The sequence below is a fragment of the Nicotiana tabacum genome, chromosome 7 (assembly GCF_000715075.1).
Source record: "Nicotiana tabacum cultivar K326 chromosome 7, ASM71507v2, whole genome shotgun sequence".
Taxonomy (NCBI): Eukaryota; Viridiplantae; Streptophyta; class Magnoliopsida; order Solanales; family Solanaceae; genus Nicotiana; species Nicotiana tabacum.
In genome coordinates this window covers 52,340,758-52,363,529 of record NC_134086.1, presented here as the reverse complement: position 1 = coordinate 52,363,529, position 22,772 = coordinate 52,340,758, and the positions used below count along the sequence as shown (strand labels likewise).

General features: G+C 35.8%; 1 protein-coding gene and 1 long non-coding RNA gene across 26 annotated transcripts; both read left to right on the top strand.

The window, feature by feature from the left end:
* The first annotated feature begins 4,221 nt into the window (after positions 1-4,221).
* LOC107802034 (uncharacterized) lies at positions 4,222-17,319 on the top strand. 25 transcript variants are annotated; one of them, XR_012711632.1, is made up of 7 exons: positions 4,222-4,495; positions 5,119-12,663; positions 12,817-12,878; positions 12,976-13,010; positions 13,986-14,103; positions 14,633-14,703; positions 17,115-17,319. XR_012711632.1 is itself a non-coding variant. In XM_016625475.2 (2 exons), the coding sequence occupies exon 2, from the start codon at positions 5,125-5,127 to the stop codon at positions 6,937-6,939; it is 1,815 nt and encodes a 604-aa protein (XP_016480961.1). In that variant the 5' UTR covers positions 4,222-4,504; positions 5,119-5,124; the 3' UTR covers positions 6,940-7,006. The 25 variants fall into 25 exon arrangements, 1 of the variants encoding a protein (XP_016480961.1); XR_012711633.1 differs by having other exon boundaries at positions 14,618-14,703; XR_012711639.1 differs by having other exon boundaries at positions 14,614-14,703.
* A 2,433-nt stretch (positions 17,320-19,752) lies between these two features.
* Positions 19,753-22,523, top strand: LOC142182538 (uncharacterized). The gene is made up of 4 exons (XR_012711342.1): positions 19,753-21,367; positions 21,443-22,051; positions 22,136-22,221; positions 22,301-22,523. It is a non-coding gene; the product is annotated as an uncharacterized LOC142182538 (long non-coding RNA).
* The last annotated feature ends 249 nt before the right edge of the window (positions 22,524-22,772 follow it).

Below are 22,772 nucleotides of genomic sequence, written 5' to 3'. Positions count from 1 at the left end.
AGTAGCATCTACTCTACAGGAAAGAGGAAGCGATGAAATAGAATATTGTGGTAGCCGAAAGGTCTCGAATTCCTTGCTACATTTCAATATCCCGTATCATGAACGATATACTTTAATCATATATATGATCGCTCCACATAAGTACAAGCTTACGACCAAATTTTTCTTTTATATAGTGTAATAATTTTCTTTGAAAATACAATTAATTACAGTTGAAAAATAAGATGAAAAAATAAATATTCTTCAGGCTGAGGCGCGGATATTTCGCTCTTTTTAAGGAGATTCAAGCCCACTGCGGTAGCATCTTTACTGGTCCAGTAGTAATACACTTGACTTGTCCCCTGCAAGATACAACAGCCCGACAACGTCATATAACTCGAACAAACTCTGGACAAGTTGTTGAGTCCAAAGTTCCACCAAAATGAACACCTTTCTGCAACAGAAATAATATGCTATTTTGTAGAGAATAAGTTGGAGACTTAGGGTGTGTTTGGTATAACGAAAAATATTTTCTTGAAAAATAAGTAGTAATCTTATTCATTTTCCGGTGTTTGATACGCAAATAAGGAAAATGACTTCTCAAGAGTATTCATAAATAATGTAGATATAATAAACATGAAGCTATAAACTTTCAAACCAACAACCTTCCGGACCCACAAATTTCATAAACTTTTAAACCGCTAAACTTTCAAAACCGCGGAATTTCGAACTCGTAAACTTTATAATTTCTAAACCTGTAAACTTTCAAATACATAAACCTCCGAACTCATAATTTTGGAACTTGTAAATTTTTGAGCCTTTAAACTGATAAATAATAAAATTAAAACTGAAAAATATATTTAAATTTTTTTTCGGGCGAAGGGGTGGGGGCGGGGGGGGGGGGGGGGGGGGCAGTAAAACGAAAAAAAACAGATATTTAAATTACAAAAAAAAAGTAAATTTTTTTTGTGCGGGGTGGGGGGCGGGGGAGGAGGGGTAGTAGGGTGGGTGGTAACGGAAAAATTGAAATTTGAAAAAAAAAAAAACTTTTTTTTGGAGAGGGGGTGGGGTGGGTTGGTGAGGAGGGTGGGGAAGGTTGAGAAGGAGTTTTGGAAAATATTTTCCCTTCTCTTGATAAGGAAAACATTTTCCTCCAATTGAAGAAAAATGAGTTGATAAGGAAAATATTTTCCAAAACATTTAAGCCAACCAAACATGAAAAAATTGGAAAATATTTTCCGAAAAATATTTTCCTTCATAACAAACACACCCTTAGATTTCACCTTTTTCATACACACTACCATATTTTCCATACCAAACACAACAAAATTTATAAAAACTCTTCCATGAAATAAATAATAAGGTAGTGTGATAATAAAATTGTAGAACATTGTTGGTAGTTACAAAATTTAATCTTTAATCGATAATTAATAATAGATCATAACATTAGTGGTTTCATGAGTTACACCAAAGTAATGATCACTTTCTTGCCAATTTATAATCACGATTTCACAAGAAATAATACATTTTAATATAATAATTTTAATATTAAAATGCACTAACACCAACCTACACTGTCAATATAAGTAAAACGCTTCAATCAAATTGGAGGTGATAAACGAAAGGCAGCAGAGATTTTTCTTGCACCATGTTAGTCCCATGTCTCAATCTAAGATATGAGAACCTGAGTTATACATGCTTAACAAAAGCAATCTTCTAGTCACTGGATTAAAACTGCAAAAAAGTTAGCTTTACATTATGTAAACTTTAGCATAATATGCTAGAATTTGAATACAAGGTGTTCTTGAGTTTGAACTCCAGCACAATGTATTGAAAGTTTATACGCATGAATTTTATAATTCAATATATTATGCTAGATTTTTTCCGTGTTTCAGCTAAGGGGCTATTTTTTGGGCAAGTGCACAAATAATCATTCTCATGGATGTTGTTTAGAGATTTTCAGGACATTTTTATTCAAAAATTTTGTACTAGAAAACTAAAATTTAGGATGCACTGACTAATTCTTAAATAGCAGCCCTTTAGAGAGGCTATCTGGTGTCATTTTTATGGTAATTTTCAATTACTTTACAAATGTAGGCTAATTTTTAACTACCATTCCAAAAACTGGCTAGTCCATGCTATTTCAACGGGACTTTTTCACATATATACGATATTTTAAATTTATTTACCCAGTTTTGTCTAAGTTTCCTATTTACGAAAAGTAACTAAATTTTTTTATAAATTATATGCAAATTCGGTCAAAATCTACAATATATCTACATTTTAAATAATTTTTTTTTTTTTTGCATAAATTCCGGTCACAACTACAATGTACATAGTATTTATATACAACTATGTTAGTTGTATATATTTTGTACGTCATTTCTACACCTGACATACAAAATATATACAATTTGTTTATGTCTTCTTTTTCGAGTTTCAATTTGAAATTCCAACCAAAATCACCTCGAATCTTCACCAAATCTTATCAAAATTGAGATATAAACTCTAGAGAATATTCCCAATTATTTGCAACAACACCTAATCCATGCAAACAGTAATTTTTCAAAATTCGATTTTCGAATTTAAAGCTTCGAAATTTTTTAATAGTCGTCAATGGAGTTTAGTAATATCAATTAAAAAAGAAACTTTCCTTAACGAGCAAACATATTGGATAAAAGCCAAATTAGACAATTTCCGACCACAATCTTTTTTCTGCTCACAAATTGCTTTATTCTCTCTAGACGCTCCTTGTTTAACCATACTGCTTCTTTTTGGAAACTAAAGTTGTTCTACTTACCAATTTCCTAGGTTGGATGGGGAAGAAGAGGGAGAGAAAATAGGACATATTAGATTCTAAGATATTATTTTGTATATAATTAGTAAATTATATAATTGAGCGTAAATAAGTTTTAATGTAAAAATCTTTCTGACATATTCTTAGGTTAAAATAGCACAAGCTAGCCAGTTTTCGTACTGATCATTTAAAAATAGTTAGTGTTTGCAAAGTCTTAGAAAAATAGCCACTATTTTGTTGCAACATGGAAAGTTCCAACATAATATACTGGAGATCGGTGCACCTGTGTATGAACTTCCAGCATATTATGCTGGATCTCCAACACACGGAAAGTTCCAGTATAATATACTGGAATTCCAGTATATTAATATGCTAGAGTTCCAGTATACTTATCCTGGAACTCCAGTATATTAATATGCTAGAGTTCCAGTATACTTATCCTGGAACTCCAGTATAATATTTTTTCGAATTTTGAATAGTATTTTCGTTCAGATTTATCTTTACATGAAAAGTGATTAAATTTTGATTACTTTTGAAACTGTGGTTATTTTTGAATGACACCCACTTGTAAATCTGGCTATTTTTGAATTTCTCCCTATCTTAGGTGTGAAGCCCATCTAAAAGATTGAGGGATTTGCATCTATACCCGCTTTTAGGTCACGTTTTAACTTGTGCCCGCTTTGCAAAAAAACTTGCAAGCGTACGCACTTTTTCACGTAACTTCAGCATACGGGGCTGAAGTAGCAAAGACAATCACGCAAAACTTCAGCATTCTAGTAGACGGGCCTGAAGTAGCAAAGGCAATACGCTAAAGTTTTTTTTGTCCTAGATAAGATGCTGAAGTTATTTAGTTCATTTGTAAAAACTTCAGCACTAAATAAGCTGAAGTTTTTTTGTCCTAGATTCATTAGTTTTGTCATAAAGCTTTTTGCAGAAGATGTTGAAGTTATTTAGTTTATTTGTAAAAATTTTAGCACTATATAAATTATAAGCTGAAGTTTTGGAAAAAGTTTTCTAACATACTAGATAAATAATCACCTTATTCTTTCATAATGTATTACTACTATAAAATAATCAGATTGCCAATAGTATCTAAATCATAAATTTTGAAAACAATAAACGTGAAAAGAACAGAATTACATGGAAATATTCATAAATTATTGTCTACTAACTTACGTAATTATTTATAATTTATTTTTAAATAATCTGATAAATATACTTATGGCAATCATAGAAAAGAAGAAAAGAAGAAGAAGAAAACGAAGGAAGACAATGAGGAGGAGAAACGAGTCTATAGTTGTTTAAAAAGTGAATACAAATTAAAACTTTTAAAAATTTGGGTATAGGTTAAATGGGGGCGATCAAACAGGAAGCTGTGCAATTTTTACTAAAAGATTCTGCAAGGCCCAATGATAACAAGAGAAAAGAAAAGGCCCAATAGATCATAGTCGTCCTCGTCTTCTTCCTCTATTCCTCAGATTTCATTTGTAGCTTCACAAACCCGCCTTCCATTCTCACCAATCAAGAAGATTTCTCGCAGTTTTGCTATTTTCTCGATTCCCTAAAGCATTTTTCTTTCAAATTTACTCTATAGCAGTCGTCATCTCGGGATTCTACTGCCTTGGCTATACTTTGGTTCCAATACAGAGTTATAAAGAATTTCAAAATGGGTCTTGAAGGATCAGGACGCTAACTTTCAATTCTTCTAAAGCTAAAAGGGTAATTTTTGTAAGTAAAAGTGTAATCTTTTTTTGCATTTATATCTCATATTGTTTTTTTTTCTTCATATATGCACTAATATGTATATTAAAGAGGCCTCTTATGTATTCAAGCTAATTTTTTGCTGGAAATTTTATTTGGATGCCCGTTTGAATTTGTTGAAGACTGCCTTGGTAAAATTTTCATTAAAAGTGTGATCTTCTGTACATTTTATATCTCATAGTGCTATTCGTATATGCATAAATGTGTATATGAAGAGGCCTTTTATGTGAAATTCATGTGTTCAAGATGAGGTTTTGTTGGCATTTTTGAGACTGCGGATTTTTAAATTCTTTGATGCATTTATATCTCATGTTGCGATTCATATATGTTTAATTGTGTTTATGAAGAGGTTTGTAAATTCATGTATTTAACTGAAATTTTGCTGGAATATCTGGGTATCCTTTTGAATTTTTTTGAAGAATTTTCTGGTTTGAAGTTCTTTCTTGCATTTATATCTCATGTTGCTATTCGTATGTGGTTAAATGTGCATACGAAGAGGCATTACATGTAAAATCATGTATTTTAGCTGAATATTTGATTATTTCTGGATACTCATTTGAATTTTATTAAACAATCTGCAGATTTGAATGGCCAGACCTCCATTTTTTATCACAAGCTTGTGCACCCGCAATTCCCCAATCCGTAACCTTAGTATTGCTGGAACTAATAGCGGGATTGAAGGTGAAGTTGCTGCGCAAAACCCAGATCAATCAAGTTCAGAGAATCATCAAAGTGCGCAACAGAGCTTTGTTGAGATAGCTAAAGATGTGTGCAAAGTCATCCGGACACGGCCAAGATGGGAACAAACATTGTTATCCGATTTTCCCACTGTTAATTTTACTGATCCAAGATTCTATACGGAGGTTGTGAAGGCACAAAAGAATGCTCTGTTGTCACTTCGGTTTTATTATTGGCTTAGTTCTCAAAATGAATTTTCAAGGGATCAGTTCTCGGACGAAGTAATATTTAGTGGGCTTGTACAAGCTAAGGCTGCCAGTGCTGCTAAATGTCTTCGACAAAGTATGAACTTTGTACTTCAACCTAGTTGTTTGGAGGCCTACATTGAGTGTCTTTGTGCAAATGAATTGATTGAGGACGCCCTCGATGTGTTTACTGAATTGAGATGTGTTGGCCACTGCCCGTCATTGAAAATTTGGAATTCAGCCCTTTCAGATTGTATTCGAGCTGGAAGAACTGACATTGTCTGGAAATTGTATGAGGATATGACAGATCTCGGTGTTGTAGCAGATGTTGATACGATTGGGTACTTGATTCAAGCTTTTTGTATGGAGAACAATGTTCCAAAAGGTCATCAACTTCTTCGACAGGTCTTGGAATCTGGGCATGCCCCTAGTAATGTTGCTTTTAATAAACTGATTTATGAATCATGCAAGAGCGGAGATTACTTTAGACTGTCAGCTCTTCTCCACGCAATGATTGCAACTAATTGTTCTCCCGATATATTCACTTATCAACAAGTTATTCAGGGACTATGTGAAACGAGAAAGAGGCGTGAAGCTTTTCGGATATTTAATGATCTAAAGAATAGAGGCTATGCTCCTGATATCGTTATGTATACAACAATGATTAATGGTCTCTGTAAAATGAAATTGCTTGGAGACGCCCGGAAATTATGGTTTGAGATGATTCAAAAGGGATTCAATCCTAATGAGTATACATATAACACACTGATCCATGGGTATTTAACAACTAACCATCTAAGTGAAGCTGAAAGTCTTTATAAGCAAATGCGTGATAAAGGATATGGAGAGACCACAGTGACATATAACACCATGATTTATGGGCTGTGTCTTTATGGAAGAGTAGAAGAAGCTCAGAACTTGTTCGCTGAAATGGCTGAGAAAGGTCTTCTCCATGATGTGATCACATACAATTCTCTAATTCAGGGTTTCTGCAAGAATGAGAAGATAGCTGAAGGGCTTCAATTTTTATATGAACTTCTAAAGCAGGGGTTGCAACCATCACCCGCTTCTTATACAGTGTTAATTGAGAAACTTTGTGAGGTCGGCCATGTTGAGGAAGCGAAATCATTGTGGAATGATATGCACTATAGAGGTGTTAAACCTGCAACATCGTCTCAGGATTCTATTATACTCGGATTGATCAAGCAAGGATATGTAACAGAGGGGGTAGATTGGCTGAGCAGTATGCTGAAGGGTAGGCTCAGACCAAGGAGAAAAACTTTTGAGAAACTGATTTATCATCTTTCTCAAGCAGATAAGTTGGATAACTCTTTATTCATTTTAGATTACATGCTTAGGTTAGGTTATGCTGTTAGAGAAAGTATTTTCCGTTCTCTAGTAAATAAACTTTGCAAAGATAACTCCCACCACATTGAGATGCAAATGGGAAATATTATCTGTGCAATTCAAGGTGGTTGATGTATTACAGATTGTAGCACCTTTATCTTGTCTAAGGACAAATGGGAAGAGATGATTTTTTGCTTTATACACCTTGATCATGCAATTTCCATACTTTATACTATAACTTTATGTTGTAATTTGTTAGTTTTATTGATATGTGACGTTGGCTGAAGCTTCTTCTTCAATTTCTTTTTTTTTTTGGTTGAGAAATTCCCGGGGTTAGCTGGCCTAGCCCCGGTCAGTAAACATGTTCGAAACTGGAGGCAGTGCCGATCTGCCCCTACCCTCCTCCCACTTAAATACCACCAATCTTCCGTTATTGATACGGTTCAAATTCGTGAGGTGCGCCTACCACACATCCCGTGCTGTACTTCTTTTACCACTTACAATAAATTTTATGATGAATGCTCCTAATGAGCTTCCTCTGATAGAACTCAGCTTTTGTTCTACATGTACATGATTCCAAAAGGCATAATAAATTGTATCTTACTGATAATGCTGCCTACTTTTCTATATTTTTCTATTACATAGAAGAGCCATGGGTATCGACCTGGCTGCTTCATGGCAATAAAATCATAGTTGAAGACATTTTAGTCTTTCGATAATTGCTTTGACGTGTCTTTCAACCAGCTACTAATTTTTCCATGTTCGCCAGTCTTATCATCTTCTCATGCTCCTTCTGGATCTTTCCCCTTCACCGTCATCTCTGTTTTCTTCGTCTCTGCAATCATTTGGATTTAGCGAGAATCAAGTGCAGGTAGCAACCAAAAGGAAGAGGAATAGGCAAAATGATAGAGATAAGAAGGAAGTGGAGATGAGAATAGAGCCCTTCAACTTGAGCTCTTCCTCGAACGTCCTCTTCTGTTGCCTGCTGACTGGCTCCATTCTCATTTCCATTGCCCATTACTGCTGATGTGTCTGTTAAATGGGCTGCATTGGCAATCAATGATGGAGATTATGGCTCTTTGTTCTGGTTTCCGGTGAGCTCAACCCGTCTGTATTATTTTTGTTTATCATGTTCAGTTGGGTTGACGAGTGTTTGTTGTAGCTTTCTTGTGAAAGTTCTCTAAAGTGGAATAGCTTTTGTTACTTAATTTGGATCTGGGTCTTTGCTGGTTAAATCCAACCTTTAGTTTGATGGATTTGTCCATAACTGTGTGGAAAAAGAATAATGAAATTGCTGATAGGAGTTTTATAGTGATGTGCAGTAGATTTGACAATCGAATCGGATGATTTTCAAATACCCACATATTCAACTTGATTCTACCATCTATCATTTGGACTGCCGCTATTCTGATGTCATGTAAATAAGAAAGAAAAGCCAGCTATTCTTATAGAATTGAAATAGAGTTATCCCAGTTGGCAGTTAATTGGGATTATTCATTTGTTTGCTTATATTTGTTCTACACTTCTACTATGCTTTTTATTTTTTATTTTCTTAATGTAAATCTACAGATGACGGAGTTAGAAAATCATCTAAGGATTGTGCTTTGTTGAATCTAGAGTTTTTCAGAGTAAACACGCTAAGGCTGCTAGATAATTTCCTTCTTATATTGCCCTCTTCTATGAGTGCAGAAAGTTGTGTACTGTCGAATTGTCCTACTCGTGTATTTCCTGGCATTAAATATTAGTGCTGAATGAGCTCATAGGTACATGAAAGGATATAACTACCAACTATATTTGTCATAGCCATTATTTTTTCTTTATAGACATAATCTGTTTTACCTTATGGCGTTCTAATTGGTTATAATTTGTTCAGCAATATGTTTAAGCGTAGTTCTATGCAAGGAAAATACATTATTCCTTATCAGAATTCTGAAAGTAAAACATTACTGACCACCATTTTTTACTGAATTTTAGGGAAATTAACTAGTAAGAAGCCATCTATACTCTTAAAAGAAGTGATAGATATCTAAAGTGTTATGCATTACTGCCATGAAAGATATTCATATTCTATGTATCAAGGTAAGAGGTAATAAATATTTTAGGTGTTGTGCATTAATTCCATGAAAGATTTGTATAAACCAGTAGAATTTTTCATCTTTGGTGACACACAAAGCAGTGGCATGATGAAATTTTCGTAGGCTGAGGTAGAAAGCTCATATGAGGTAACTGAGGTTGCAAAAACAAGGATACACCGAACAAAAACCGCATTCTAGCAGTGCATTTATAAATTGCGAAAAGGCCTACCTGTCTCATGCATAGAGCAATTATGAAGTTAAAGTAATTACTGCTTGGCTTCTGCCAATAATTTTATCTTTGAAATTACGTATCTGAGATCTTTGGTCATATTTAGTCTTTATTTTAGTATATTAAATGAAGTATCAGAATTCTTTCTGCATTTGAATAATAATTTGTTTTACTTTATCTTACTTTGGGGGAGGTGTTTCCTTTGATAAACTGAGTTGAATATGATCATCGTTGGTGCAGACGAGGACATATACAGGTACCTCTTGCTTTCTATCTCCCTCTTTCCCCTCCCTAAAAGTATTTAAACAGGGAAAAGATGCAGGACACGAACAAAACTTCCGTTATCTGCTAATTGTTCTTCACTGGATATGAATTGCTCATAAACAAAGTTGAGTAATTTCATGCTCCTTTATTCACTACTCATAGGTAGCTCAAGTTGTTGGAATTGAAATTAATTTGGCAAAATGTAGAAATGAAAAACGAAAAAAGGAAAAAGGAGAAACAAAAGTACACGATGCTGACATTTTTCCAACTTTTAACATATTGAATATTTGCTCCTGTCAAGTGAGCACAGCTCATATGGGTTTTAGGGTGTGTTATGTTCTCCAAAATATTTGTCGAACCTGGTCCTGCTTCTCCCTGTTATAAAGATGTCATCTTCTTAGATGGCTTATGTTTTATACTATGTGAGATTTTGTATGCCATTTGCGAAACTATGTATTTGAAATATTGCAGGATATAAATATTCACAACTATAGAGTATAGAGTAGAGTGACTAGAGATAGAGGAAGCTGCAAAAAAAAAAAAAAAAAAAAAAGATGGAATGACTTCTAGAGGAGAGGATATAGGTGAAATGACGTGCTCAGGAAGATACAAGCGGTGTCTTTTAGTAACTTAATGCGATTTAAACTCGAATTTGTGGTGGGAAAGGAATAATCACATTTTCATAGGTAAAGCATCTCTTGAAGTTACTGCTGCGGCTAATTATAATGGAATATATGGTATTTTCAGTTGCGGGAGTTTTTGTCATTTTCTCAAGTATTACATTAACTTTCCCTTCTTTTTTGATTGTGACTGACTTATCACTAAATCCCGACACGGGTTTTGTTGGAGAAATTGAATCATAAACCATGGGGAGGGCAAGAGCCATAAAAGTTGATGAGTATTCTCTCCAAAACATTACTGCAAGCCTGTTCCACTCTTCGCAACTTGTAATTCGTTTATTTTGGCAGTCACATGAAAATAGTGGATACAATCCTGGAGTGATATATATATATAGAGAGAGAAATATCCATGTGACAAGTTTGAAATTTGGAACTTTTCATACTCTGATTCTCGTGAAGGTTTTCCGCTGATTGATAAGTGGCTTGCAATTGTGTAGGACATCTGGTGTATAGAGATACTTTTTCATCATATCCCTTGCTTATTTTCACAATCTTGGTGGCAAAATCTTTATGACAATTGGTTCTTAGGGGGTTGTGATCAGGTGGGTGTTTCATTATCTAATGGTGCGACGAATTGCAATTCTTTGAGAAAGCTTTCTTTACTTGTTGTCCATTTAGACGAAAACATGCTTCAGACTCTACTTAGTAAATGTCCCTTGATTGTTGATTTCATCATTGAGTATTGTTTTGGGTTGGAAAGGATTGAGCTGCTGAATCTTCAAAACATCAAGTCAGTTTCTCTTAGGAAAAAGAGAAACCAGTGTTTTAAAATTCAAGCACCAACTCTTGAACACTTGTTTTATTCTAGTATTTCAGAATATTCTCTTATGTCGGATATTGTTGAATGTCAGTATCTCAAGTCTTTAAAAGGTATCATATGTCAGGAAATCTGATGGATTTCTCGAGCGCCTTATCTCTAGTTCTCAGTTCCTTGAGAGTTTGAAACTGGTTCACGTTTCTATAGTAGGGTTGGAAAGGTTTAACATTCGCGGGAGTGAATCACTAAAGGACTTGATGATTATTTCTCATGGGGGCATGTGGGAGATTGATGCTCCAAAATTGGAATCACTAGTATATAATATATATCAACTTCCTGAAATGAAAATCGCAAAAGAGTCAAGCCAATTGAAGCACTCAAAACTCCTTCTGGATTGCTACGACTACTATTTAAATGCTGTGTGGTTTTGCAAGTTGAGGAAATTTCTATCTAACTCGATCCCTTGGTCTCAAGTATCCCTTCATTTTTACTATTACGAATGTTTTAGATGTAGATATAGAGTCGGCTGGGGAGTGCCCGATGTTTGTGGATGCTTTGCTATGGAGTTGTCATCCTAGGAGACTCAACCTATTCTCAACTGTCGAAATGATTACATGTTTCTTCAATAGATTAATGTCAACAACAACATACCCAGTAAAATCCCACTAATCGACTTCAATCTATTAATGTATATAAAGAATTTGGGTCATTCTACTTGTCATGGAAGCAAGCATTTGCATAGTCAATTAAAAGAAGTAAAAGCCTACAAATTTGATGGGAAAAACTGCAGCTGGCAGCCTATGGAACTCAGAAGTGGGGAGCTGGCGATAAGGAACGTTGACTGGAGGCAGAATTTTTTTTAAATTAGATTGGTGATGTAGTTTATTCTTTTGCAAATTCAATGCAATTATTTTTATCAGGTAGGGGTAAGGTTTGCATACACACTGCCCTCCGCAGACCCCACTTGTGGGATTAGGCTGGATCTGTTGTTGTCGTTGTAATGCACTTATTCATTTATAAAGTTCACTAATTTATATTTCTAAGTTTAGATTCTAGATACTTTTCTTAAGAACTTCAATTTTAAGTTCTCCCATTAGTTCTTTTCTTAAAAAAGGCCTTTTAGCAAATATGATTAAGTTGAAAATTTCAAGTCACAGAGACACTCTGTTGGTTTTCTGTGCCCTCTGTAGTTCATGTGAAGTTGTTGTACGTCTTTTCTATATTATAGAAGAACAAGTTTTTCGACATGGCTGCTTAAGGTCATTAGTAACTTTTATTTGAGGGCATTTTAGTCTTTTCAAATATCTCCTTATATACGTGTCGCTGAAATATTTCCCTACATGTATTTGATTTCATTATAGCTGTCTGACAACTTCACTTTTTCCAATACCTTTACGTGTATTTGATATCATTACAGCTGTTTGACAACTTAACTTTTTCCTATATTTTTTTTGGTACTTACAATTTAGAGAGTACACCTTTTGTTTCCACCGTCTTCTTCCTATTTGTGTTCTTGCTCTCCAAATCTATTTGTGTTCTTGCTGCATGTATGTTTCTTCTTCAACTAATTCTGCACATATCTTCTTCTTTTTTCTTAATTCTTTTCTTTTTGGGTTTTCCCCGTCCTTTTTAGTTTTGCTATCCAATGGCTGTAGAATCCATTCATCTTCAACCTCAAACTTCATTGTATCTCGCTTTATCTCTCTTTCCCCCCCATTAGAAGCTTCATCCACTTGCAACAATTTCCCATTGTTGATCTTCTCTTTTGTAAAGCCTAAATGCTTCTCTATCTCAGTCCGATACTGACACTGATCTGGTTGATAAGCCTAATTAAGAAGAAGAAAATTTTGGGTAAAACCTCACATTGCTTAGTCTGGAGTTCTTTATCTTCTTTAGTTCTCTTCTAATGTTCCTTTCTTCAATTTCATCTCCCCTCTTCTGCTCTTTCATGGCTCTCTCACGGTAAACTATTACTGATTTTGTTTATCTGTGTCTGAATAACAGGAACGAGATTCAAGTTTTTGCACCATCTGCAGAAAGGCTTCAATTATTAGGTTTTAACTCAGGTAGTCTTCTTCAGTTTGATTCCTGTTTATTTTTCTTTTTATGCGGTAACCCTACCCCTATCATCAATTTCTCATTCTTGGTCTTCGTTCTGCATAGGATTTTGAAAGGAGGATTACTGTTTGCTGTAGCCTGTAAGCATTTGCTGCCTTTATTTCAACAGATATAAAACTTCAACGATGTGATAAATTTTTTCTCTTTTGTACTTAGATTTTGCTCCCGCTCATTGCTGCTATAAGTTTTAACTCTGTCTCCGGGTCTTTTGTTCTTGGGGGTGGTCCTATTAAATTCATAGGTTTAGGAAGAAGGCTTATCAAATAGAGATTTTTTCTTCGACATTTTTTTGATTGTTAATACGATATATAAGGACTGCTAAATTCAAAGGCTATCATTAATTCAAATTCTACCCCTGAAGTAGTTCAAATTCATGTCAGAAATCATTAAGCGGAAAGTATAGTCAATTGGGCTCTAAGTATTCTATAGAGTCCCAACTTCTTGACGAGTCAATCTTTTAAAATCATTTATCGAATCTGACTAGCAACACACAAAGTTATTTATTTGATTTATGTACTGCTGTAGGTTATAGCTGAAAATTTGACAACATAAATTCGCATTTTCATTATTGTGGGAGGGGGTGTAGGACGACAATATTATGGCGTTGCCATCAATGGTTGTATCTACTGATAGTATGAGAAAGTTGATAATTTGTTTCAATGTTTTAATGGATCTTTAGTAATTTACTGATCCTATATCGCATTTAGACACATGTTAGCATTGATTTGAAGTAGGTGGTTGATCAAAGCTTTTCATCTTCAGAAGCTCTGTCGTTTTTAATTTGAAAATTTTTATTATAAAGAAGCTGATTTTTAGTTCGCATATGAAGAATACCTACGTGGCTTCTACTCCTGCACCCACCGCACAGTCTCCTCATTCTTATCGCCTTCCTAAGTTTGCTCCTCTCTCTTTCATCGTAGATATGAGATTTCTTCTCTCTGTGCTCAATCTAAGTTTTACTTACTTTGATTTTAGCTTAGTTGATTTTGTAGGTTTGTTTTTGCTGCTATAGAGTAAGTTGGAGTGTTGTTCAATTTGTGAGAAACATTGTGCAGCGGAAAAAGTCAGAAAGGACCAAGATTGATTGCTCAATGGACATGTCTCTCTAGATAATCGGGAAGAAAGCTTTAGCCTCTTTGCTTTGCTGTTCGAGTCATTTGGTGTGCAGTAAAGGTATGTGCTGCTAATTGCTTTTTACTATTATTTCTATATGTTGGTATAATACTGGTTCAGCCAACGACCACATTTAATTTTTTATGCATCCCTGGCCTTTTCCATCCTCTGAAGGTAAGAGAGAAAATAGGAAATTATCAAGGAATGTCTGACACTTTTAGCGCCTGTAATTTTATCAGCCAGAGGATGTGAGATATAATTATAGAGAGAGACTTGAGGAATTTTGGTTGCAATTATTTGGCTTTTAGCCTTTCATTTCTTATTCACGAATGAAAGAAACTGATCTTCACGAATCAATTTAAAGTGGAAACTGAAAATTTGAATCCAGTATAAAGACTTTCAGATACTTCAAAGATATTCTTGGTCCTCTTTGTTCTCGAAGAAGCTCCTTGAGTTAACTATATACAATCATGTCTGATTTGCTAAATTTTTATGACTTTCTTTTACAATCTTTAGAGGAATCAATACTTTATTGTTTGTTAGATATCATCTAATGTCTTTGTTTGAAAGCAAGAATTTCATCAAACAGGTAAGAATCCCAATGGAGCCTCCTGAAAGTGACATCTCCTCATGCTGCTCTCGCATCAAGTCATTCAACCGGTACTTAATTTTTTTTTTGTTTGTAAATCCATCCCTAAAACTCTTTTATATTGTATAGCGTATAACAATGCTAGAAAATTACTCTTTGGGAATGTTAACAAACTCCTGCAGCTCTCAACTACTTCAGCTTACTATCTAGGTCGAATTTTTCATGGATATACATGACAAAGATGATAAGCTACCAATGGGAAAATCAATAAAGAAGTACCTCGAGATGTACTTGCTAAGAGAAAAAAAAAAGAAGTACGAAGTCATGCACCAAGAAAATTTTGTAACCAAAGCAATGAGAAGCTCGTTAAGTAAAGCAAGTTTATGAGTCATAGCATGTTCTCTAAGAGATTTTATGGGTCACAATTGGCTAACTTCATATAGCATTAGCCATAAAGAGTTAGTAGCAAGATATCGACACCATAAGTAATTTACTGTGAATTATTTGCAATGCAATTAGTTTTTGCAAAATACCGAGTTATAAAAGTAATGTGCGCTGAGAGTAGTGTTAAATAAAATTAAAATGTTTAAAACCCATTGATCTTTAAAGAATGCTTGCCTTTTGGACTTCAAATGTGTCATTCTATAGCAGTCAAAATTTACTTATAAATACTGGAGATTTTTCTACCATGCTAAATTTCAATTTACCGAGTTTTTTAAATCAGGGGACGACTTAAAATTGTGATTTTGATAAATAGGTAAGGCTGGATTAGTGTACTAAGTTAGCCAAAGTTATCTTTTCTGTCTCAGTACTTACTAATGCTTGCTACCATTTTTGAAGTCAAAGAGGAAAGAAAAAATATTAGAAGGAAGATTATAAAAGCTAACTTTCTATGTTTTGGAATTCTGAATCTGAATAATAAAGAAAACTTTAGTTCTTTTGAGAATTAGTGATTTATTTAGTGATTGAGAGAACAAAACTAAGAAGGAAAAAATAAAAAAGATGATTCCTCAAACTTTAATCTTTTTGTTCACTCTCTTTTACCTTTAAGCCATGAAAGGTTGTGGTCATTTAAGCTAATTATGACTGTATATAGAATTATTTGAGTTGATATAATAAGAGTTCTGATTTCGAACTTGTGATTTTCTTTTTCTCATGTTGTGGTTTAAAAAAGTATGATAGAACTTCTTAAAATTAATAGTTATTACTTCTATTACGATTTTTTCCCTTCCTATATTTTAGTTTAAGCAAAGCATGAACAAACTTTTTCCTCTATTATTTCCTTAACTTGTTAAGAGTTTTATAAGCTCAAAGTGAGTACAGTGGTAGCATGTTAGTTTAGAAATTTTAACTTCAAAGTTGGGCTAAATTGCTTTGATGTTGTAGTAGAATGTGCATATAATATACGGCAGATAGGGACCTTCCACATGTTAGAAATTGAGCTACACGGACATTTTGTATTGATAAAGTTATAATGCTTCATTTGATTTTATTTTCTAACACAACCTTCTACTATGTATTATAAAATGCTCCATCTTTTAGTGATTATAATATTTCTGGGCACGATATTTTGTTGACCTTTTTAATGAAGAACCTAAGCAAATAAGTGTATGGATAGTTAGCAGGAACTTGTAAGTACAATGTTCAGTATTTTTAAAGGTTCCAATCACACTTTAAGCAACTGCCAATGCTATTGTTGCCTTGAGCAAAAGTAATTTGCTGAATTGTCTTGCTGAGCTTTTTTTGAACTTTTCATGAAAAATGCTGCACTTTAAAATAGCAACTTTCATATTTGATAGTACTTATGGTGTGACTCGTCCCACTGTACTAGCATGCTATGGTTAAAATTAATCTTCTTGGTTTAGGTGCTTTTTGGTATATTTGCCCTTAGTTGCTACAGGTTCTTCAATTTTAAAATTAAAAAAACTGTCCATTCCAAATTTAAAAAACTATCCATTTGCTGACTCCATCTGAGCCAAAATACCTTCTAAATTCACGCGAAAATAATTTTCTGTCTCATTATTCTTTTATTATTATTATTATTATAATTCAAGACTAATTTTTATTCATATATATGACTTTTTAAATAAACACGTGTTTATAAATGAACCACTTTATGATTTTTATCACGAATTACAAGTAAGAAAAAATTGAAGTGTACCGTCCTCCTTCAAGATCCATCATGTTTATTTTTCTTTTGTTAATGTTAGAGGGCACTTCTCTTCTCAAGAAAAAAATAAAATGTTAGAGGGCACTTATGTATCCTTGCACCCTTTGTTCTATTTATATGTTCGTTCATTCTTCTCCTTTTGAGGTAGTGGGTTACGTTGCACATACCTCAAACTCTTTTGAATGGTTTTCTAAATCAATGATAGTCCCTTTTTTTCCTTTTCTTCTGCTTTCTTTTTTCATTTACCTGGGAAATAAATTAGTCCCCTTATATTGAATATTGACATCTGATCATCGCTTTCTGCTTCTATAGGTGCCATTATATATATTAAGGACTGCGAAGAAGACTAATTACAACATTGTAAATGTATCACTTTTAGTCAATATGTAAATATTATCCATGAATTTAAAGAATATGTCACCTTGCAAGGCAACATTCAAGAAGGGATATTTTTGTTCCTCTATGTATGTAAATAAATAACGTCCAATAGTTAATATGCAATGTCCTATTTATCCAATTTGATAGTTATTTACTTGCATCAATTCTTATTATATGCAATTTTATGTTAAAAGAGATTTATTCAAAAATAAAAGTTCCAGAGTTTATATTATTAGGCCTGTGCTGGCACAGGCCATCACTGTCTAGTTTTTACTAATAGATGCTGTTCTGCAAATGACTTGGTAAATGATGATTGGTACTTCTCTGTGTCAAAGTTCAGATATCTGTATTAGATATTTTGGTTGTTGCAATTATCTGAGGGTTCGACGTACATTTCTGAGGCCCGGCTTATGGGTGTACTTTTAAACTTTGACATCACTGAGCCAAAGTATTCAAAACAATAGACCTCACAGCATGTCCTGTCATATAATTGTAAAAGTTGCATGAGTATGCAAAGGGCTACCTGTTACCTTCTTGTCTCATTTCTGCTTGCTGGTCTAATTTCACTTTTTAGGCCTATGTGAGTGCGAAACCTTTTTAATCATTTTTTTGGAACAAAAAACACTTTTGTACTACTTTAAAAAAAAAATACATAAATGAGTAAAACGCAGTATTATACTGCGAATTACTTTAACGGAAATTTTGCCGTTAAAGTAATTCGCAGTGGAGATCGGAGTGCATCAAAAACTAAGACTCCTCCCTCCAACAGCAACAGTGCTGCATCCATCAACAACAATCAGGGGAGAAAGCCTCCCTCAGAATGCCGTCATTGCGGCGGGGCACATTGGAACAATGAATGCCCAAACATCAAGGTCAATGCTCATCAGACGGTCGAGGGTGAGTTAGACACATCAGACTCATCAGACGACGACCAGGTAGGCGCCTTCAATGCAATTGTTGGCTCTATCCCTCATGCCTTAGCGGGGACCAGTGCATCTCCTCCTAAGAAAACATCAGTCCCGATCACCAGGAAAGGGAAAGAAAAGATGGACGAAGGACCTCCTAAACAAGCGAGGACCCTAATGTTCGTCGAATTGAAAGTGAACGGCAAGCCCCTTCACGCCTTGATAGACACGGGCCCCACCCGTCACCTAAAGAGCAAGGAGTGTAGGTCCCACATACAAGACAAGCTTTGGATTCCTTCTTTCGGGTGCAAAAATTCGATTTCAATCAAATTTTAAAAACTTAAATCGAGGTATTTCAATTTTGTTTATGTCGAAACTCGTATAGTACATGCATATTTGTATTGTTTAATGTGTTTCCATGTTAATTTGTGTTATGTTTGTGTTTAAATTTGTATCTTATTTATATCCGGATTGATTTATTAGCTTTGGTACAAAAAATTGTTAAAATTTGATAAATTATTTGTATTGTTAAAAAATTAATATTATTTATTTTGTTTGTTGTTCATATTTGTATTTTATGTTAGTTGTTTTTATATGTAATAGTGACCTTTTAGCGTAGTAAAATAAATAGCCTTTTAGCGTAGTAAAATATAGAGCCTTTTAGTGTAGTAAAATATAGAGTCTGTTAGTGTTGTAAAATATAGAGCCTTTTAGCGTAGTAAAATGTAGAGCCTTTTAGCGTAGAGTCTATGTAGTTTAAGTATGTAGTAACTGCAAACTCTATCCAATTACACTTTACAAAATTAATTATTTAATTATAACAATAAACTTACAAAAGTAACAAATTTCTATATGTTGTAAAATTAACTCAAATATCGAGCCTGGACCCATACATAATTATTCAGTCCAATTTTAAAAATAATTAATTATTTAATTTATTAAGCTAGCACACACAATTCTAAAAATGTTAAAATTGACACACATAATAATTAAGAATAACTCGGTGCTACCGGGCCTCAAAAATCGAGCATGGAACCCATACATAATTATTCAGTCCAATTGTAAACATAATTAATTATTTAATTTATTAAGCTAGCACACACAATTGTAAAAATGTTAAAATTGACACGAATAATAATTAAGGATAACTCGGTGCTACCGGGCCTCAAAAAATGAGTCTGGAACCCATACATAATTATTCAGTCCAATTGTAAACATAATTAATTATTTAATTTATTAAGCTAGCACACACAATTGTAAAAATATTAAAATTGACACGAATAATAATTAAGGATAACTCGGTGCTACCGGGCCTCAAAAAATGAGCCTGGAACCCATACATAATAATTCAGTCCAATTGTAAATATAATTAATTATTTAATTTATTAAGCTAGCACACACAATTCTAAAAATATTAAAATTGACACGAATAATAATTAAGGATAACTCGGTGCTACCGGGCCTCAAATATCGAGCCTGGAACCCATACATAATTAATCAGTCCAATTTTAAACATAATTAATTATTTAATTTATTAAGCTAGCAGGCACAATTCTAAAAATGTTGAAATTAACACGCATAATAATTAAGGATAACTCGGTGCTACCGGGCCTCAAATATCGAGCCTGGAACCCATACATAATTATTCAGTCCAATTTTAAACATAATTAATTATTTAATTTATTAAGCTAACACACACAATTAATTTTGTTTAAATTATAGTAGACGACATGGACTTTCCTCCGCCTGCGCATCCCGGACCTGCCGAGGATCAGCTACTAGTGTTGCAGGGCGACCATAGGTCCTCATTTGTATGGGAGGGACAGCTATCGATGCAGCCTCTCCGCCCCAGGAGACCTGACGATTTATGGGAGTTCATCGGGGAGCATCCTTTCCATGCCCGCGTAGTCGCGCGCCTACAGGCTACGGGCTTCTATACGATTTTTGAGCTTGGACGGATGCAGCTTGATTGGTCTCTCATCACGGCCTTGGTAGAGCGGTGGCGACCGGAGACGCACACTTTTCACTTGCCCACTGGAGGGGCCACTATCACGCTGGAGGATGTTCAGATTTTGTACGGGCTGCGCGCAGATGGACAGGCCGTAGCACTGCCCCAGTACATTAGATCCATGACGCGTGCACAATTTTTGGATATGATGATGCATTTTACTGGTTATAGACCTCAAGGTGACGCTGGGGGCAGTCGCGTTGCTTTGTCAGCCATCAGAGATGATATGGCGTTTTTGCACCCAGACATTACCGGCGAGACGGAGAATCGCCATATTGAGAGGTACACGCGGTTGGCGCTGCTCCTGCTTTTCGGGTGTGTCTTGTTCCCGAACACTTCGGGGAGTAAAGTGAGTATGCGCTTTCTCCATCATCTTCAGGAGTTGGATGGTTTACCCCAGTACAGTTGGGGTGCTGCTGTTCTCGCATACCTGTATAGGAGCATGTGCCGGGCGAGCATGGGCCCAGCGGTGGACATATGTGATTTTCTGCCCCTCCTACAGGTGACAACATTTTCGAATACTCTGTTCATTTCTCCGAATTCTATATGGTCGAAATGACTCATAAATTTTACATCAACCTTTTATCTTAGGTTTGGGCCTGGCAGCGGATCATGCCGTTGCAGCCACCTCTACCAGCACTTGCGCCTGGTGAGGCTTATCCGTTTCTCCCTCTAGCTTCTAGGTGGATTCTCCGGCGTGGGAACTACCGAGGGACCGATGCTCATCATAATCTCCCCGTTATCAGGGATGTGCTAGATATGCTGGTGGACGGACATGTAGATATGTACCTACACTTACTTGTTTAAATTGAGTTGTGTTGCGCATACTCACTTTTATGTTATTATTTGGCAGTTCATCTGGACGCCATACAACGACGAGTTGGTAGCTCAGCTGCCCTTTTATTGCTCAGTCGATCGAATGCTTTGGAGCACCTCCGTCCCGATGATCTTCTTCGATATGGTTGAGTATCATGCCACAGAGCGTGTGCTTCGCCAGTTTCACCGTCCCCAGCCTATACCGAGGGATCCTGGATGGGTGGCTATACACTATCAGCGAGATGACCGTGCCAGGCTGGACGATATATATATGGGATGGCTAGAGCAGCAGGTCCTTATTTGAAAGGAGCACCGAGCTGATCGTATTCCGCCAGCACCTACATTTACCTAGGAGACCACTATTCATATGTATGCATCATGGTACCGCCATCACACCGACTGATTATCGGGAACTTGGCGAGCGCTACAGTCCATACGCCGGGAGACACGAGGCACTGGTATGTTTTTTGGCTTATTAATATCGTATAATTGTGATATTGCGTTATTTAATTAATATTTTAAATATTTCATAGGCTATTGGGCATCATCACCTCTACTAGTTGGGACAGGAGATGCAGCAGCATATCGACATCCCTACAGTCGTTAACTATGGCCGGCGGGTGGCACAGTTGGCTCGTCGGACCCTGTTTCAGGCGAGAGATGCCGTGAGGTTGGACCACGAGGCTCAGTATGCGGCGCCAGAGGACTACCATCGGGGTAGGGGTGTCCCACGAGGTAGGGGTAGGGCACAAGGTAGGGGTGCTCCACGGGGTCGCGGGGGACGGCGAGGAGGTGGTCCCCAGCAAGGGGGCGTTGAGGCACCTGTCGACCCACCTGTTGAGGGACATGATGAGGACTTTGGAGTTGTGGCATTTGGAGATGATCAGCTGGGTTATATACCTCGGGAAGATGAGCCTTCCAGCAGCATGCCTTCGTACAACCTTCAGCTATCTCTGCCAGCATCGCAGGTCACCCCGTCAGGAGCATTGTCGATCACGTGTACATTTGACGGGGATGTAGACCAGTACTTTGCATGCCCATCTACCGCAGCTGAGGATCGGCCCACCCGGGACGTGGATGGCGGGCGCAGGTTGAGTTATGCCTCATACCCGGCGGTTGATGCGGATCTATCACAGGTGTAGGTATGTTTGTATTACTTTAAAATTTCAATTTGTTTTTTTTCCTTAATGAGCTGCCATTAATTAATTTTTAACTTTCTTATGAAGGCATCGTCCCAGCCCATCTTTGAGGCCACTACATGCTTTGATGAGACACCACTGATGCGTATATTCAGGAGGCCGACGAAACCACGGTGGGAAAATATTTTTTGACTTAACACGTACAATACAAATATACTTTGTCACATGCTAAGTTTAGTACTTGTTTTGTAGGTTGCTGATGGCCCGACGACCTATTCTTCCGATCCTTCCAGTTGTGGTGTCGATGCTGCTGCACATCCTCACATAAAGAGGCAACTTGATGATGATGATCCAGATAGTGTACCCGGTCGACAGGGGATGCGACTCAGGCCAGCAGCAGCACTAAAGCACACAGGCTGCGGGACTCACGGATTTACTTAGGTTTTTAGTTTGTGTAAATAGTGCATTATGTATATAATGATAACAATTATATTTTAACAACATTTATATTTTAATTGCATTTGAACAACAGTTTTACTTAAACGGTACACAAGAAACACAAACATTGCAAAACGTAGTACTATACTAGAACTAAAACCATCACTGCACAGAGGATAGCAGTACACAGAAAAACAAACAATAGAACTAAAACCATCACTGCACAAAGGATAACTAAAACCAGCCTTTTTCACATGGTTTTCATCTTTTTCAGAACGACAAGACA

What these genes read in the sequence shown, in the direction of transcription:
- LOC107802034 (XM_016625475.2), top strand. Translation starts at nt 5,125, where the DNA reads ATGGCCAGACCTCCATTTTTTATCACAAGCTTGTGCACCCGCAATTCC.